The sequence below is a fragment of the Callionymus lyra genome, chromosome 5, assembly GCF_982586985.1.
Source record: "Callionymus lyra chromosome 5, fCalLyr1.hap1.1, whole genome shotgun sequence".
Classification (NCBI taxonomy): Eukaryota; Metazoa; Chordata; class Actinopteri; order Syngnathiformes; family Callionymidae; genus Callionymus; species Callionymus lyra.
This window is the reverse complement of record NC_141822.1, coordinates 229,933-248,020: the sequence shown is the minus strand read 5'-3', so window position 1 is coordinate 248,020 and position 18,088 is coordinate 229,933. Positions and strand designations below refer to the sequence as shown.

Here is an 18,088-nt window from a genome sequence, read left to right as displayed (position 1 = left end):
ATTACAATAGTAATAATAACACTACATTAATAACAGTATTACAATAGTAATAATAAAACTACTTTAATACTAGTGTTGGGATTATTTAAATCAATCAATCAATCAATCAATCAATCAATCAATCACAAAGTTGAATCAATCACGTCTGGAGTCACTAGATTGACAGGTCAGTGATTCTTTGATCAGATAAATGATCGGAAGATTAAATGACGTCATGATGTTGACAAAAGTACACATGACCTACTTTTACATTCTTAACTAAATACTTCCTTCTGTCAGAAATCCTTCAGAGGCCATTTGCCTCAGGCAGGTGACGCTAAATACCTGCAGTGGGCGGGGCTTAAATCTCAGCGAGCGTCAAGAGCAGCAGGAGCTTCAGGAGAAGCAGGAGGTCCTGAAGAGGCAGGAGGTCCAGAGGAAGCAGGAGGTCCAGGAGAACCAGGAGGTCCAGGAGGTCCAGGAGGTCCAGGATGGCCGCGCACCTGAGCCAGGACGAGGTCCTCGACTTCCTTCAGAGTCGCGGAGGTTCTGTGAAGAACTCCGAGCTGCTGCTTCACTTCCGGTCCTTCCTGCGGGAACATTATGACCAGCAGCGGAACCGCGCGCTCTTCAAGAAGTTCGTCAACACCGTGGCGACGGTGCGGCAGGAGGAGGGGGTCTCTCACGTGGTCCTCAGGAGGAGGTTCAGGGTCGCGAGCTCGAGTCCGGCGGGGCGCGAGACACCGCCCGCGCCGGCGGCTCACCCGGTCAGCAAAACCGTGCTCCCTGTGGCGGGAATCCTCGTCAACAACAACGACGTCCAGACGAACTTGAACTTTGAACCCTGCGGCCCGAGAGCACCTGCCACTCAAACTGCAGACCGGAAGACGGTGGGGTTCGGGGCCGATGACGTCACTGTCCGTGCAGACCCGGGTCACGTGCACGCGCGCAGGGCTCGACACCGACAGAGCTACAAGAGTGCGGTGTCTCAGGATGAAGATGATGATGATGATGAAGATGAAGATGAAGAAGAGAAGCCCCGCCCCCCCGAGGAGCCCCGCCCCCCCGAGACAGCCCCGCCTCAGATCGTCATCCAGGAAGACCCTCTCGAGGCGAGTCCAGGTCAAAGGTCAGAGTCCAGCTACAGCAGCGTCTTCTCAGCGTCATCCCCACCCTTGACCTCTGACCCCAGAGGTCTCAACCACAGCTACGATGACCTTCAGGTCTTGACAGGTGAGGATGAAAGATTATTGATCTTTGATTGTTGATGATTGATGGATGATTCAATATTGATGATTGATCTTTGATTGTTGATGATTGATGGATGATTCAATATTGATGATTGATCTTTGATTGTTGATGATTGATGGATGATTCAATATTGATTATCGATCTTTGATTGTTGATGATTGATGGATGATTCAATATTGATTATTGATCTTTGATTGTTGATGATTGATGGATGATTCAATATTGATTATTGCTGATTGATGGATGATTCAATATTGATTATTGATCTTTGATTATTGCTGATTGATGGATGATTCAATATTGATTATTGATCTTTGATTGTTGATGATTGATGGATGATTCAATATTGATTATTGATCTTTGATTGTTGATGATTGATGGATGATTCAATATTGATGATTGATCTTTGATTGTTGATGATTGATGGATGATTCAATATTGATTATTGATCTTTGATTGTTGATGATTGATGGATGATTCAATATTGATTATCGATCTTTGATTGTTGATGATTGATGGATGATTCAATATTGATTATTGATCTTTGATTGTTGATGATTGATGGATGATTCAATATTGATTATTGATCTTTGATTATTGCTGATTGATGGATGATTCAATATTGATTATTGATCTTTGATTATTGCTGATTGATGGATGATTCAATATTGATTATTGATCTTTGATTATTGCTGATTGATGGATGATTCAATATTGATTATTGATCTTTGATTATTGCTGATTGATGGATGATTCAATATTGATGATTGATCTTTGATTATTGATGATTGATGGATGATTCAATATTGATTATTGATCTTTGATTGATGGATGATTCAATATTGATGATTGATCTTTGATTATTGATGATTGATGGATGATTCAATATTGATGATTGATCTTTGATTGTTGATGATTGACGGATGATTCAATATTGATTATTGATGATGTCACGTTCATCTCCAGGTGGACACGCTCGAGTCCAGGATCTCCTCCAGAGATCTCACCGTGGTCATCTCTCATCAGAGCGTCTCCATGGCGACCAGCCCTGGTCTGCTGGGCGGGACTGGCACCAGTCCACAGGTGAGAGTCAAAACCCTTGATGACCTCTGACCTTTGAATCGTGAGTCCATCAAAGTAATGATATCATCATCGTGCGTTGATCGTTAACTAACTAACTAACTATTGATGAGACCCTTGAAGATATGAACGCGAGGTTGAAATGCATGGATGTGACCTTTTGACCTCTGCACTCCTGCTGTTGACCTCTGCACTCCTGCTGTTGACCTCTGCACTCCTGCAGGTGACCTCTGCACTCCTGCTGTTGACCTCTGCACTCCTGCTGTTGACCTCTGCACTCCTGCTTTTTTTGCTGTACTTGATTCCCCTTGGTAAAATCATTCAGAGATTTCCAGATGTTTCTTATCACATTTTTGCTGATGACATCCAGCTCTACTGCTCTTTTGACCCAACTGAGCCCCAAAGGCTGAACAGCTTAGTCAATTGTTTGCTAGAAATCAAACAATGGCTGAGTGAAAACACTCTACAGCTTAATGTGGACAAAACTGAAACTCTGGTGATTGTTGATGATAAGATTCCAGGGTTGAGTCAGTACTTGAGTGACTTAGGTCAGTCTGTCAAACTGAGCCTGAGAAACCTGGGTGTTGTATTTGATAAAGACATGTCTCTTGTTCAACACTGAAGAAAACTGACCAGAAACTGTTTCCTTCAACTGAGAAAAATCTCTAAACTTAGGAAAATGCTGTCACAACATGATCTGGAGCTTGTAATCCATGCGTTTGTTTCTTCTCGTCTGGACTATTGTAACAGTTTGTTTTCATGTCTTAACAAGAAGGATCGTCTCGTCTGCAGTTGATTCAGAACTCTGAGCCGCTCTAGTAGAAGAACTCACATTTCTCCTTCAAACTCTTCACTGGCTGCCAGTTTCTTTCAGGATCAACTTTAAAATTCTGGTTCTTACTTTCAGAGCTATTCATGGTCAGGCTCCTCCTTACATCACTGATCTGATCCAGCCTTACACCCCAGCTCGGGCTCTGAGGTCTGTGGATCAGAATCTACTTATGGTTCCACGCACACGGCTCAGGACCAGAGGAGAGAAATCTTTTCAGGCTGTTGCTCCTAAGCTTTGGAACGATCTTCTCTCTCTTTACGCTTGATGATCTACTGACTCCTTCAAGAAACATGTGTGTTTGATGATCTACTGACTCCTTTAAGAAACATCTTAAGACGTTTCTATTTGTGCAGGCTTTTCCTTGAATTTCTCGAACTCCTGTGTTGTTCTCAGTATTATCTTGATCTTTGAAGTATGTACTGTTTTGAGTATTGTTTTGATTGTTTAAGCGCTTTGTGACCCTGGTCTCGAAAAGCGCTATATAAATATATATTACTTACTTACTTACTTACCTCTACACTCCTGCTGTTGACCTCTGCACTCCTGCAGGTGACCTCTGCACTCCTGCTGTTGACCTCTGCACTCCTCCTTTTGACCTCTACACTCCTGCTGTTGACCTCTGCACTCCTGCTGTTGACCTCTGCACTCCTGCTGTTGACCTCTGCACTCCTGCTGTTGACCTCTGCACTCCTGCAGGTGACCTCTGCACTCCTGCAGGTGACCTCTGCACTCCTGCTGTTGACCTCTGCACTCCTGCAGGTGACCTCTACACTCCTGCTGTTGACCTCTGCACTCCTGCAGGTGACCTCTGCACTCCTGCTTTTGACCTCTGCACTCCTGCTGTTGACCTCTGCACTCCTGCAGGTGACCTCTGCACTCCTGCTGTTGACCTCTGCACTCCTCCTTTTGACCTCTACACTCCTGCTGTTGACCTCTGCACTCCTGCTTTTGACCTCTACACTCCTGCTGTTGACCTCTGCACTCCTGCTGTTGACCTCTGCACTCCTGCTGTTGACCTCTGCACTCCTGCAGGTGACTTCTGCACTCCTGCTGTTGACCTCTGCACTCCTGCTGTTGACCTCTGCACTCCTGCTTTTGACCTCTGCACTCCTGCTGTTGACCTCTGCACTCCTGCAGTTGACCTCTGCACTCCTGCTGTTGACCTCTGCACTCCTGCTTTTGACCTCTACACTCCTGCTGTTGACCTCTGCACTCCTGCAGGTGACCTCTGCGATGAGTCCAGCGAAGGCTCCGCCCCCTCGCCGCCTCTGCGACAGCACGCCGGGCTGTCACGGCGCCTCACCTCCAGACTCCGGAACCGTATGTGTCGCAGTCTGGGCGCCGACCTTGACCTGCTGCCCGAGGAGGTCGCGGGCCGACCCGGGGGCAGCGAGGCTCGTCTGAACCGCCTCCACATGATCTCGTCGTCTCTCAGCCTGAGGTACGACCTGTCGTCCTCCTCGCTGTCGTCCTGCTCCACGCCGCCGCGCAGCCGCAGCGCCGCCGACCTGGCCGAGCTGACGGGGGCAAAGGTCGCGACCTCGGCTCCTCGGGAAGGCGGAGCCAAGCAGGTCTGATCACATGACTTTTTTAATGGTTTCATTTCTACATTGAAGGAGTTAGTTTTGTTGAATTAAAAATATCATTAAAGTCAATATATATGATCTTTTTTCATCCATTTTAAACATGTTTACATTCAAATAGAAACTCATTGTTATGATGATTTTAAATGTATAACGAAGTCACGTTGGCGTGACTGTGACCTCTGACCTCTGCAGTCGCTGGTGCCCCTGGAGCGCCACGAGCACGTGTGGCTGGTGAAGGCGGCGTCAGGGTCGTGGCCCGACATCTACTCTCTGTTCCGAGAAGACTCGTCGCTGCTCAACCGACGCGACTTCATCTCCGGCTTCACCGTCCTGCACTGGATCGCCAAACATGGAGACCATCGCGTCCTCAACACGCTCTGGTAACCTTTGACCCCTGAGCTCTGACCTTCTGAATCACTGGTGTCCTGGAGAAGATCTGTAATCATGGAACGTTGTATTGAAATAATAATACATGTATTTATAACATATATATGTATATATTACTATTACTATTATATACAAAATATTACTAATATATTTCACAGGTACGGTGTAGAGAAGGCCGGCCTGACCCTGGACGTCAACTCCAGGTCCACCTGTGGTCACACGCCTCTACACATCGCTGCCATACACAACCACAAGAACATGCTGAGGTTGTTGGTGAAGAAGTTCGACGTGGACGTGAGGCTCCGGGACACGTCGGGCAAGAGAGCCTGGCAGTACCTCAGCAGAGATGCTCCTCCAGACGTCCTGCAGATGTTGGGAGCTCCGGCCCAGGCTGGGAATCAAGAGGACGGAGCGTCAGCATCTCTGCCCGTGATCCAGCCTCGGCGCCGCCGCCGCAGACACTACATGTCCAGCGCCTCCGGAGAACGACCGCTGACCGTCTCCGGGACCAAAGTCAAGCGATCGTCTTCCATAGCAGCGTTCCTCAAACACCGCTCGCTCGGACTCCGTCTGGATCCCAAGTCCGACTCGTCCTTCTGAGGAGGTTCTAGCACGGTTCTTCAGCTGATGTCAAGGATGTTCTCGCACGGTTCTTCAGCTGATGTCAAGGATGTTCTCGCGCGGTTCTTCAGCTGATGTCAAGGATGTTCTTGACGGTTCTTCAGCTGATGTCAAGGATGTTCTTGACGGTTCTTCAGCTGATGTCAAGGATGTTCTTGATGGTTCTTCAGCTGAGGTCAAGGATGTTCTCGCAGGGTTCTTCAGCTGATGTCAAGGATGTTCTTGATGGTTCTTCAGCTGAGGTCAAGGATGTTCTCGCAGGGTTCTTCAGCTGATGTCAAGAATGTTCTAGCACGGTTCTTCAGCTGATGTCAAGGATGTTCTTGACGGTTCTTCAGCTGATGTCAAGGATATTCTTGACGGTTCTTCAGCTGATGTCAAGGATGTTCTTGACGGTTCTTCAGCTGATGTCAAGGATGTTCTTGACGGTTCTTCAGCTGATGTCGATCAAGTGTTGGTTCGTACGAGACTCGAGATAAAGTTGAGTTTTTGACAAAAGAAACGTAATGTTCAGTATTTGTTTAATGAGAAAATGATGAAATGTTTAATAATGTTCATGCACTGGAGAAGTCTGGTGTCTGAGAGAAGATCATTTGGACCCGTGACCTGGAAAAAAGTTCTACTTCCTCTGCTTTCCTTAAACACGCCTCATCTGGTCGCATGGTCAGAGCATCGTCTGTCAATCAAGTTTGCTTCAGGCCTAACACTGTGCCTTGTGGTTCACCTGGAGTGACTAATGTTTCTGTTCATGTTTGAATAAAACTGTCATGACGTCACTTGAGATGATCTCTGAACACATGATGGAGAGAAGAAGGAGAGAGAATGAAAGGAAGGGAACGAAAGGAGAAGGAGAGAGATGATTCTCTCTCTGGATTCACACACACACTTATCAACACACAACACACACTTGTTGTGTTTCTGTGTCAAAGACGTCATATCAAATAATTCCATGTTTGTTCAAATATATTTAATCTCAAACAGTTGAACGAAGTAAAACGTGTTCAAAGAAACTCGTGTTTCGCTGTAAACGTAACAAATCATTGCTTTACCCTTATCTTACCCTTACCTTTACCTTACCTTCAAGGATCCGAACATAAAGACAAACATCTTCAAACAAACTTGTTCAAACGTGTTTGTTCTTCACTTCCTGCTGCTGAAGAAACACGTCTCTGTGGAGACGCCTTTGTGTGTGGACGTGTTGGACATATGTGTGTGTGTGTGTTTGACGTGTGTGTGTGTGTGTTTGACGTGTGTGTGTGTGTGTTTGACGCATGTGTGTGTTTGACGTGTGTCTGGTTTGTGTGTGTGTGTTTGACGTGCGTGTCTGTGTTTGACGTGTGTGTGTGTGTGTGTTTGACGTGTGTGTGTGTGTTTGACGCGTGTGTGTGTGTGTGTTTGACGCGTGTCTGGTTTGTGTTTGTGTGTTTGACGTGTGTGTGTGTGTTTGACGTGTGTGTACGTGTGTGTGTGTGTTTGACGTGTGTGTGTGTTCGAAATGTGTGTTTGACGTGTGTGTTCGGAGTGTGTGTGTGTTCGAAGTGTGTGTTTGACGTGTGTGTTTGACGTGTGTGTTTGAAGTGTGTGTTCGAGTGTGTTTGTGTTTGAGTGTGTGTGTGTTCGAAGTGTGTGTTTGACGTGTGTTGGAACAGGAACATCTCAAGTGAACGACCACTAGAGGGAGCTGTTATTCCATGTTTATCATAGAACTTTATACATTGTTTTCCAAATAGCAATACAGACAATAATTCATAAAAATAAAATAATAATGAAAGTCAAATTAAAACACATGTTGTTTTGTTGATTCTAAACAAGAGGCTTGAAGTTTACACTAAAATATACTTTACATGTAATTAAAATAACGTCTTCACTGGCATCTTGGCAACAGCGCCCTCTGTCGACGCTCACTGTGCAACTGCATCTAGAGTCTGCTGCGATGACGTCACAGTTCTGTAAATGTAAGTAATTTTTATTTGTATAGTATGTGAATATAATACTAATATGTGAATGTAAGGAGAGAGAGAAGGAAAGAAAGAGAGAATGAAAGAAAGAGAGGGAATAAAAGAAAGAGAGGGAGAATGAAAGAAGGAAAGAAGGAGAGAGAGAAGGAAAGAAAGAGAGAATGAAAGGAGAGAGAGAATGAAAAAAAAGAGAGAGCGAGAGAATAAAAGAAGAAAAAGGAGAGAGAGAATAATAGAAGGAAAGAAAGAGAGAGAGAGGATAAAAGAACGAGAGAAAGAATAAAAGAGGGAGAGCGAATAAAATACAAACAAAATACACATAAAAACAAATAAAATACAAATGAAAATACAATACAAATACAAAACAATACAAATAAAATACAAATACAATTCAAATAAAATACAATAAAATAAACATTACAAAAAAAAAAAAAAAAAAAAAAAAAATACAATACAAATACAAATACAATTCAAATAAAATACAAATACAATAAAAAAAACAATACAAATAAAAAGACAAACAAATAAAATAGAGTCATCAAATCTCTACTCTTGACAGGATCACGGATCCTTGTTCAGTTCATGTGATGTTTTCATCTGTGTGATCGTTACACTTCCTTCAGCCACAACACACATCTGTAGACGCACACCTGCTCTCTCAAGAGAACTCAATAAAATATGAGTCGCACACACACACACACACACACACACACACACACACACACACACACACACACACACACACACACACACACACACACACACGCACAAACACGCCTTCACTCTGAACAGCAGTGATAAGTGCAGGTTCGCACGCAAACATGGCGTCACGTAAGTTACTTCAGGCCATCATTGTTGATGTTTTATTCATGAGCAGCGTTTGTCCTCTAACATCAAGAGTAGAGCAGCGCGTGTCAAGAGTAGAGAGGCGAGTGTCAAGAGTAGAGCGGGGAGTGTCAAGAGTAGAGAGGCGAGTGTCAAGAGTAGAGCGGGGAGTGTCAAGAGTATAGAGGTGAGTGTCAAGAGTAGAGAGGTGAGTGTCAAGAGTAGAGAGGTGAGTGTCAAGAGTAGAGAGGTGAGTGTCAAGAGTAGAGCGGTGAGTGTCAAGAGTAGAGCGGGGAGTGTCAAGAGTAGAGAGGTGAGTGTCAAGAGTAGAGAGGTGAGTGTCAAGAGTAGAGAGGTGAGTGTCAAGAGTAGAGCGGTGAGTGTCAAGAGTAGAGCGGGGAGTGTCAAGAGTAGAGAGGTGAGTGTCAAGAGTAGAGAGGTGAGTGTCAAGAGTAGAGAGGTGAGTGTCAAGAGTAGAGCGGGAGTGTCAAGAGTAGAGAGGTGAGTGTCAAGAGTAGAGCGGTGAGTGTCAAGAGTAGAGAGGTGAGTGTCAAGAGTAGAGAGGTGAGTGTCAAGAGTAGAGAGGTGAGTGTCAAGAGTAGAGCGGTGAGTGTCAAGAGTAGAGCGGTGAGTGTCAAGAGTAGAGTGGGGAGTGTCAAGAGTAGAGAGGTGAGTGTCAAGAAAAGAGAGGTGAGTGTCAAGAGTAGAGCGGGGAGTGTCAAGAGTAGAGCGTGGAGTGTCAAGAGAAGAGAGGTGAGTGTCAAGAGTAGAGCGGGGAGTGTCAAGAGTAGAGAGGTGAGTGTCAAGAGTAGAGAGGTGAGTGTCAAGAGTAGAGCGGCGAGTGTCAAGAGTAGAGAGGTGAGTGTCAAGAGTAGAGAGGTGAGTGTCAAGAGTAGAGAGGTGAGTGTCAAGAGTAGAGCGGGGAGTGTCAAGAGTAGAGAGGTGAGTGTCAAGAGTAGAGAGGTGATTGTCAAGAGTAGAGCAGCGAGTGTCAAGAGTAGAGAGGCGAGTGTCAAGAGTAGAGAGGTGAGTGTCAAGAGTAGAGCGGGGAGTGTCAAGAGTAGAGAGGCGAGTGTCAAGAGTAGAGCGGCAAGTGTCAAGAGTAGAGAGGGGAGTGTCAAGAGTAGAGCGGCGAGTGTCAAGAGTAGAGAGGGGAGTGTCAAGAGTAGAGCGACGAGTGTCAAGAGTAGAGAGGGGAGTGTCAAGAGTAGAGAGGTGAGTGTCAAGTGTAGAGCGGAAAGTGTCAAGAGTAGAGCGGTGAGTGTCAAGAGTAGAGAGGTGAGTGTCAAGAGTAGAGCGGTGAGTGTCAAGAGTAGAGAGGTGAGTGTCAAGAGTAGAGCGGCGAGTGTCAAGAATAGAGAGGTGAGTGTCAAGAGTAGAGCGGGGAGTGTCAAGAGTAGAGAGGTGAGTGTCAAGAGTAGAGAGGTGAGTGTCAAGAGTAGAGCGGAGAGTGTCAAGAGTAGAGCGGGGAGTGTCAAGAGTAGAGAGGTGAGTGTCAAGAGTAGAGAGGTGAGTGTCAAGAGTAGAGAGGTGAGTGTCAAGAGTAGAGCGGGGAGTGTCAAGAGTAGAGAGGTGAGTGTCAAGAGTAGAGAGGTGAGTGTCAAGAGTAGAGAGGTGAGTGTCAAGAGTAGAGAGGTGAGTGTCAAGAGAAGAGAGGTGAGTGTCAAGAGTAGAGCGGGGAGTGTCAAGAGTAGAAAGGTGAGTGTCAAGAGTAGAGAGGTGAGTGTCAAGAGTAGAGAGGTGAGTGTCAAGAGTAGAGCGGGGAGTGTCAAGAGTTGAGAGGCGAGTGTCAAGAGTAGAGCGGGGAGTGTCAAGAGTAGAGAGGTGAGTGTCAAGAGTAGAGAGGTGAGTGTCAAGAGTAGAGAGGCGAGTGTCAAGAGTAGAGAGGTGAGTGTCAAGAGTAGAGAGGTGAGTGTCAAGAGTAGAGCGGGGAGTGTCAAGAGTAGAGAGGCGAGTGTCAAGAGTAGAGCGGGGAGTGTCAAGAGTAGAGAGGTGAGTGTCAAGAGTAGAGAGGTGAGTGTCAAGAGTAGAGCGGGGAGTGTCAAGAGTAGAGAGGTGAGTGTCAAGAGTAGAGAGGTGAGTGTCAAGAGTAGAGAGGTGAGTGTCAAGAGTAGAGCGGGGAGTGTCAAGAGTAGAGAGGTGAGTGTCAAGAGTAGAGAGGTGAGTGTCAAGAGTAGAGAGGTGAGTGTCAAGAGTAGAGAGGTGAGTGTCAAGAGAAGAGAGGTGAGTGTCAAGAGTAGAGCGGGGAGTGTCAAGAGTAGAAAGGTGAGTGTCAAGAGTAGAGAGGTGAGTGTCAAGAGTAGAGAGGTGAGTGTCAAGAGTAGAGCGGGGAGTGTCAAGAGTTGAGAGGCGAGTGTCAAGAGTAGAGCGGGGAGTGTCAAGAGTAGAGAGGTGAGTGTCAAGAGTAGAGAGGTGAGTGTCAAGAGTAGAGAGGCGAGTGTCAAGAGTAGAGAGGTGAGTGTCAAGAGTAGAGAGGTGAGTGTCAAGAGTAGAGCGGGGAGTGTCAAGAGTAGAGAGGCGAGTGTCAAGAGTAGAGCGGGGAGTGTCAAGAGTAGAGAGGTGAGTGTCAAGAGTAGAGAGGTGAGTGTCAAGAGTAGAGCGGGGAGTGTCAAGAGTAGAGAGGTGAGTGTCAAGAGTAGAGAGGTGAGTGTCAAGAGTAGAGAGGTGAGTGTCAAGAGAAGAGAGGTGAGTGTCAAGAGTAGAGCGGGGAGTGTCAAGAGTAGAGAGGTGAGTGTCAAGAGTAGAGAGGCGAGTGTCAAGAGTAGAGAGGTGAGTGTCAAGAGTAGAGAGGGGAGTGTCAAGAGTAGAGCGGGGAGTGTCAAGAGTAGAGAGGTGAGTGTCAAGAGTAGAGAGGCGAGTGTCAAGAGTAGAGAGGTGAGTGTCAAGAGTAGAGCAGCGAGTGTCAAGAGTAGAGAGGCGAGTGTCAAGAGTAGAGCGGCAAGTGTCAAGAGTAGAGAGGGGAGTGTCAAGAGTAGAGAGGCGAGTGTCAAGAGTAGAGCGGCGAGTGTCAAGAGTAGAGAGGGGAGTGTCAAGAGTAGAGAGGTGAGTGTCAAGAGTAGAGCGGCGAGTGTCAACAATAGAGAGGTGAGTGTCAAGAGTAGAGCGGGGAGTGTCAAGAGTAGAGCGGCGAGTGTCAAGAGTAGAGCGGTGAATGTCAAGAGTAGAGAGGTGAGTGTCAAGAGTAGAGAGGTGAGTGTCAAGAGTAGAGCGGGGAGTGTCAAGAGTAGAGAGGGGTGTCAAGAGTAGAGGGGCGAGTGTCAAGAGTAGAGAGGGGTGTCAAGAGTAGAGCGGCGAGTGTCAAGAGTAGAGCAGCGCATGTTAAGAGTAGAGCGGCGAGTGTCAGAGTAGAGCAGCGCATGTCAAGAGTAGAGAGGCGAGTGTCAAGAGTAGAGAGGTGAGTGTCAAGAGTAGAGAGGGGAGTGTCAAGAGTAGAGCGGCGAGTGTCAAGAATAGAGCGGCGAGTGTCAAGAGTAGAGGGGGGAGTGTCAAGAGTAGAGCGGCGAGTGTCAAGAGTAGAGCCGTGAGTGTCAAGAGTAGAGCGGCGAGTGTCAAGAGTAGAGCGGTAAGTGTCAAGAGTAGGGAGGTGAGTGTCAAGAGTAGAGCGGCGAGTGTCAAGAGTAGAGAGGTGAGTGTCAAGAGTAGAGAGGCGAGTGTCAAGAGTAGAGAGGGGAGTGTCAAAAGTAGAGAGGTGAGTGTCAAGTGTAGAGCGGAAAGTGTCAAGAGTAGAGTGGCGAGTGTCAAGAGTAGAGCGTCGAGTGTCAAGAGTAGAGCGGCGAGTGTCAAGAGTAGAGAGGGGAGTGTCAAGAGTAGAGAGGTGAGTGTCAAGTGTAGAGCGGTGAGTGTCAAGAGTAGAGAGGCGAGTGTCAAGAGTAGAGCGGCGAGTGTCAAAAGTAGAGAGGTGAGTGTCAAGTGTAGAGCGGAAAGTGTCAAGAGTAGAGTGGCGAGTGTCAAGAGTAGAGCGTCGAGTGTCAAGAGTAGAGCGGCGAGTGTCAAGAGTAGAGAGGGGAGTGTCAAGAGTAGAGAGGTGAGTGTCAAGTGTAGAGCGGTGAGTGTCAAGAGTAGAGAGGCGAGTGTCAAGAGTAGAGCGGCGAGTGTCAAGAGTAGAGCGGCGAGTGTCAAGAATAGAGCGGCGAGTGTCAAGAGTAGAGAGGGGAGTGTCAAGAGTAGAGCGGCGAGTGTCAAGATTAGAGAGGGGAGTGTCAAGAGTAGAGCGGCGAGTGTCAAGAGTAGAGCGGTGAGTGTCAAGAGTAGAGAGGCGAGTGTCAAGAGTAGAGCGGCGAGTGTCAAGAGTAGAGCGGCGAGTGTCAAGAATAGAGCGGCGAGTGTCAAGAGTAGAGGGGGGAGTGTCAAGAGTAGAGCGGCGAGTGTCAAGAGTAGAGCCGTGAGTGTCAAGAGTAGAGCGGCGAGTGTCAAGAGTAGAGCGGTAAGTGTCAAGAGTAGGGAGGTGAGTGTCAAGAGTAGAGCGGCGAGTGTCAAGAGTAGAGAGGTGAGTGTCAAGAGTAGAGAGGCGAGTGTCAAGAGTAGAGAGGGGAGTGTCAAAAGTAGAGAGGTGAGTGTCAAGTGTAGAGCGGAAAGTGTCAAGAGTAGAGTGGCGAGTGTCAAGAGTAGAGCGTCGAGTGTCAAGAGTAGAGCGGCGAGTGTCAAGAGTAGAGAGGGGAGTGTCAAGAGTAGAGAGGTGAGTGTCAAGTGTAGAGCGGAAAGTGTCAAGAGTAGAGAGGGGTGTCAAGAGTAGAGGGGCGAGTGTCAAGAGTAGAGAGGGGTGTCAAGAGTAGAGCGGCGAGTGTCAAGAGTAGAGCAGCGCATGTTAAGAGTAGAGCGGCGAGTGTCAGAGTAGAGCAGCGCATGTCAAGAGTAGAGAGGCGAGTGTCAAGAGTAGAGAGGTGAGTGTCAAGAGTAGAGAGGGGAGTGTCAAGAGTAGAGCGGCGAGTGTCAAGAGTAGAGAGGGGAGTGTCAAGAGTAGAGCGGCGAGTGTCAAGAGTAGAGCGGTGAGTGTCAAGAGTAGAGAGGCGAGTGTCAAGAGTAGAGCGGCGAGTGTCAAGAGTAGAGCGGCGAGTGTCAAGAATAGAGCGGCGAGTGTCAAGAGTAGAGAGGGGAGTGTCAAGAGTAGAGCGGCGAGTGTCAAGAGTAGAGAGGGGAGTGTCAAGAGTAGAGCGGCGAGTGTCAAGAGTAGAGCGGTGAGTGTCAAGAGTAGAGAGACGAGTGTCAAGAGTAGAGCGGCGAGTGTCAAGAGTAGAGCGGCGAGTGTCAAGAATAGAGCGGCGAGTGTCAAGAGTAGAGGGGGGAGTGTCAAGAGTAGAGCGGCGAGTGTCAAGAGTAGAGCCGTGAGTGTCAAGAGTAGAGCGGCGAGTGTCAAGAGTAGAGCGGTAAGTGTCAAGAGTAGGGAGGTGAGTGTCAAGAGTAGAGCGGCGAGTGTCAAGAGTAGAGAGGTGAGTGTCAAGAGTAGAGAGGCGAGTGTCAAGAGTAGAGAGGGGAGTGTCAAAAGTAGAGAGGTGAGTGTCAAGTGTAGAGCGGAAAGTGTCAAGAGTAGAGTGGCGAGTGTCAAGAGTAGAGCGTCGAGTGTCAAGAGTAGAGCGGCGAGTGTCAAGAGTAGAGAGGGGAGTGTCAAGAGTAGAGAGGTGAGTGTCAAGTGTAGAGCGGTGAGTGTCAAGAGTAGAGAGGCGAGTGTCAAGAGTAGAGCGGCGAGTGTCAAAAGTAGAGAGGTGAGTGTCAAGTGTAGAGCGGAAAGTGTCAAGAGTAGTGTGGCGAGTGTCAAGAGTAGAGCGTCGAGTGTCAAGAGTAGAGCGGCGAGTGTCAAGAGTAGAGAGGGGAGTGTCAAGAGTAGAGAGGTGAGTGTCAAGTGTAGAGCGGTGAGTGTCAAGAGTAGAGAGGCGAGTGTCAAGAGTAGAGCGGCGAGTGTCAAGAGTAGAGCGGCGAGTGTCAAGAATAGAGCGGCGAGTGTCAAGAGTAGAGAGGGGAGTGTCAAGAGTAGAGCGGCGAGTGTCAAGATTAGAGAGGGGAGTGTCAAGAGTAGAGCGGCGAGTGTCAAGAGTAGAGCGGTGAGTGTCAAGAGTAGAGAGGCGAGTGTCAAGAGTAGAGCGGCGAGTGTCAAGAGTAGAGCGGCGAGTGTCAAGAATAGAGCGGCGAGTGTCAAGAGTAGAGGGGGGAGTGTCAAGAGTAGAGCGGCGAGTGTCAAGAGTAGAGCCGTGAGTGTCAAGAGTAGAGCGGCGAGTGTCAAGAGTAGAGCGGTAAGTGTCAAGAGTAGGGAGGTGAGTGTCAAGAGTAGAGCGGCGAGTGTCAAGAGTAGAGAGGTGAGTGTCAAGAGTAGAGAGGCGAGTGTCAAGAGTAGAGAGGGGAGTGTCAAAAGTAGAGAGGTGAGTGTCAAGTGTAGAGCGGAAAGTGTCAAGAGTAGAGTGGCGAGTGTCAAGAGTAGAGCGTCGAGTGTCAAGAGTAGAGCGGCGAGTGTCAAGAGTAGAGAGGGGAGTGTCAAGAGTAGAGAGGTGAGTGTCAAGTGTAGAGCGGAAAGTGTCAAGAGTAGAGCGGCGAGTGTCAAGAGTAGAGAGGTGAGTGTCAAGAGTAGAGCGGGGAGTGTCAAGAGTAGAGCGGCGAGTGTCAAGAGTAGAGAGGGGAGTGTCAAGAGTAGAGCGGCGAGTGTCAAGAGTAGAGAGGGGAGTGTCAAGAGTAGAGCGGCGAGTGTCAAGAGTAGAGAGGGGTGTCAAGAGTAGAGCGGCGAGTGTCAAGAGTAGAGCAGCGCATGTTAAGAGTAGAGCGGCGAGTGTCAGAGCAGAGCAGCGCATGTCAAGAGTAGAGAGGCGAGTGTCAAGAGTAGAGAGGTGAGTGTCAAGAGTAGAGAGGGGAGTGTCAAGAGTAGAGCGGCGAGTGTCAAGAGTAGAGAGGGAAGTGTCAAGAGTAGAGCGGCGAGTGTCAAGAATAGAGCGGTGAGTGTCAAGAGTAGAGAGGCGAGTGTCAAGAGTAGAGCGGCGAGCGTCAAGAGTAGAGCGGCGAGTGTCAAGAGTAGAGCGGCGAGTGTCAAGAGTAGAGGGGGGAGTGTCAAGAGTAGAGCGGCGAGTGTCAAGAGTAGAGAGGGGAGTGTAAAGAGTAGAGAGGTGAGTGTCAAGAGTAGAGCGGTGAGTGTCAAGAGAAGAGAGGCGAGTGTCAAGAGTAGAGTGGCGAGTGTCAAGAGTAAAGCGGCGAGTGTCAAGAGTAGAGCGGCGAGTGTCAAGAGTAGAGCGGCGAGTGTCAAGAGTAGAGCAGCGAGTGTCAAGAGTAGAGAGGGGAGTGTCAAGAGTAGAGAGGTGAGTGTCAAGAGTAGAGCGGGGAGTGTCAAGAGTAGAGCGGCGAGTGTCAAGAGTAGAGCGGCGAGTGTCAAGAGTAGAGAGGTGAGTGTCAAGAGTAGAGAGGGGAGTGTCAAGAGTAGAGCGGCGAGTGTCAAGAGTAGAGAGGGGAGTGTCAAGAGTAGAGCGGCGAGTGTCAAGAGTACAGCGGTGAGTGTCAAGAGTAGAGAGGCGAGTGTCAAGAGTAGAGCGGCGAGTGTCAAGAGTAGAGCGGCGAGTGTCAAGAGTAGAGCGGCGAGTGTCAAGAGTAGAGGGGGGAGTGTCAAGAGTAGAGGGGGGAGTATCAAGAGTAGAGCGGCGAGTGTCAAGAGTAGAGAGGGGAGTGTCAAGAGTAGAGCGGTGAGTGTCAAGAGTAGAGAGGCGAGTGTCAAGAGTAGAGTGGCGAGTGTCAAGAGTAGAGCGTCGAGTGTCAAGAGTAGAGCGGCGAGTGTCAAGAGTAGAGAGGGGAGTGTCAAGAGTAGAGAGGTGAGTGTCAAGTGTAGAGCGGAAAGTGTCAAGAGTAGAGCGGCGAGTGTCAAGAGTAGAGAGGTGAGTGTCAAGAGTAGAGCGGGGAGTGTCAAGAGTAGAGCGGCGAGTGTCAAGAGTAGAGAGGGGAGTGTCAAGAGTAGAGCGGCGAGTGTCAAGAGTAGAGAGGGGAGTGTCAAGAGTAGAGCGGCGAGTGTCAAGAGTAGAGAGGGGTGTCAAGAGTAGAGCGGCGAGTGTCAAGAGTAGAGCAGCGCATGTTAAGAGTAGAGCGGCGAGTGTCAGAGCAGAGCAGCGCATGTCAAGAGTAGAGAGGCGAGTGTCAAGAGTAGAGAGGTGAGTGTCAAGAGTAGAGAGGGGAGTGTCAAGAGTAGAGCGGCGAGTGTCAAGAGTAGAGAGGGGAGTGTCAAGAGTAGAGCGGCGAGCGTCAAGAGTAGAGCGGGGAGTGTCAAGAGTAGAGCGGCGAGTGTCAAGAGTAGAGAGGTGAGTGTCAAGAGTAGAGAGGTGAGTGTCAAGAGTAGAGAGGGGAGTGTCAAGAGTAGAGAGGTGAGTGTCAAGAGTAGAGCGGTGAGTGTCAAGAGAAGAGAGGCGAGTGTCAAGAGTAGAGTGGCGAGTGTCAAGAGTAAAGCGGCGAGTGTCAAGAGTAGAGCGGCGAGTGTCAAGAGTAGAGCGGCGAGTGTCAAGAGTAGAGCAGCGAGTGTCAAGAGTAGAGAGGGGAGTGTCAAGAGTAGAGAGGTGAGTGTCAAGAGTAGAGCGGGGAGTGTCAAGAGTAGAGCGGCGAGTGTCAAGAGTAGAGCGGCGAGTGTCAAGAGTAGAGAGGCGAGTGTCAAGAGTAGAGAGGGGAGTGTCAAGAGTAGAGCGGCGAGTGTCAAGAGTAGAGAGGGGAGTGTCAAGAGTAGAGCGGCGAGTGTCAAGAGTAGAGCGGCGAGTGTCAAGAGTAGAGCAGCGAGTGTCAAGAGTAGAGAGGGGAGTGTCAAGAGTAGAGAGGTGAGTGTCAAGAGTAGAGCGGGGAGTGTCAAGAGTAGAGCGGCGAGTGTCAAGAGTAGAGCGGCGAGTGTCAAGAGTAGAGAGGCGAGTGTCAAGAGTAGAGAGGGGAGTGTCAAGAGTAGAGCGGCGAGTGTCAAGAGTAGAGAGGGGAGTGTCAAGAGTAGAGCGGCGAGTGTCAAGAGTAGAGCGGTGAGTGTCAAGAGTAGAGAGGCGAGTGTCAAGAGTAGAGCGGCGAGTGTCAAGAGTAGAGCGGCGAGTGTCAAGAGTAGAGCGGCGAGTGTCAAGAGTAGAGGGGGGAGTGTCAAGAGTAGAGGGGGGAGTATCAAGAGTAGAGCGGCGAGTGTCAAGAGTAGAGAGGGGAGTGTCAAGAGTAGAGCGGTGAGTGTCAAGAGTAGAGAGGCGAGTGTCAAGAGTAGAGTGGCGAGTGTCAAGAGTAGAGCGTCGAGTGTCAAGAGTAGAGCGGCGAGTGTCAAGAGTAGAGAGGGGAGTGTCAAGAGTAGAGAGGTGAGTGTCAAGTGTAGAGCGGAAAGTGTCAAGAGTAGAGCGGCGAGTGTCAAGAGTAGAGAGGTGAGTGTCAAGAGTAGAGCGGGGAGTGTCAAGAGTAGAGCGGCGAGTGTCAAGAGTAGAGAGGGGAGTGTCAAGAGTAGAGCGGCGAGTGTCAAGAGTAGAGAGGGGAGTGTCAAGAGTAGAGCGGCGAGTGTCAAGAGTAGAGAGGGGTGTCAAGAGTAGAGCGGCGAGTGTCAAGAGTAGAGCAGCGCATGTTAAGAGTAGAGCGGCGAGTGTCAGAGCAGAGCAGCGCATGTCAAGAGT

At 48.8% G+C, this 18,088-nt stretch overlaps 1 protein-coding gene across 1 annotated transcript; it reads left to right on the top strand.

Annotated features, from left to right (window-relative positions):
• Positions 1-359: 359 nt before the first annotated feature.
• On the top strand, positions 360-6,512 carry sowahb (sosondowah ankyrin repeat domain family member B). The gene is made up of 5 exons (XM_087790378.1): positions 360-1,212; positions 2,197-2,313; positions 4,364-4,713; positions 4,921-5,108; positions 5,274-6,512. The coding sequence occupies exons 1-5, from the start codon at positions 471-473 to the stop codon at positions 5,713-5,715; spliced, it is 1,839 nt and encodes a 612-aa protein (XP_087646504.1). The 5' UTR covers positions 360-470; the 3' UTR covers positions 5,716-6,512.
• The last annotated feature ends 11,576 nt before the right edge of the window (positions 6,513-18,088 follow it).

Bases quoted from the DNA above. Each gene is read 5' to 3' on its own strand.
- sowahb (XM_087790378.1), top strand. From the start codon at position 471: ATGGCCGCGCACCTGAGCCAGGACGAGGTCCTCGACTTCCTTCAGAGT. The intron at 2,314-4,363 runs GTGAGAGTCAAA...GCACTCCTGCAG, and splicing joins GGACTGGCACCAGTCCACAG to GTGACCTCTGCGATGAGTCC. The intron at 5,109-5,273 runs GTAACCTTTGAC...TATATTTCACAG, and splicing joins CGCGTCCTCAACACGCTCTG to GTACGGTGTAGAGAAGGCCG.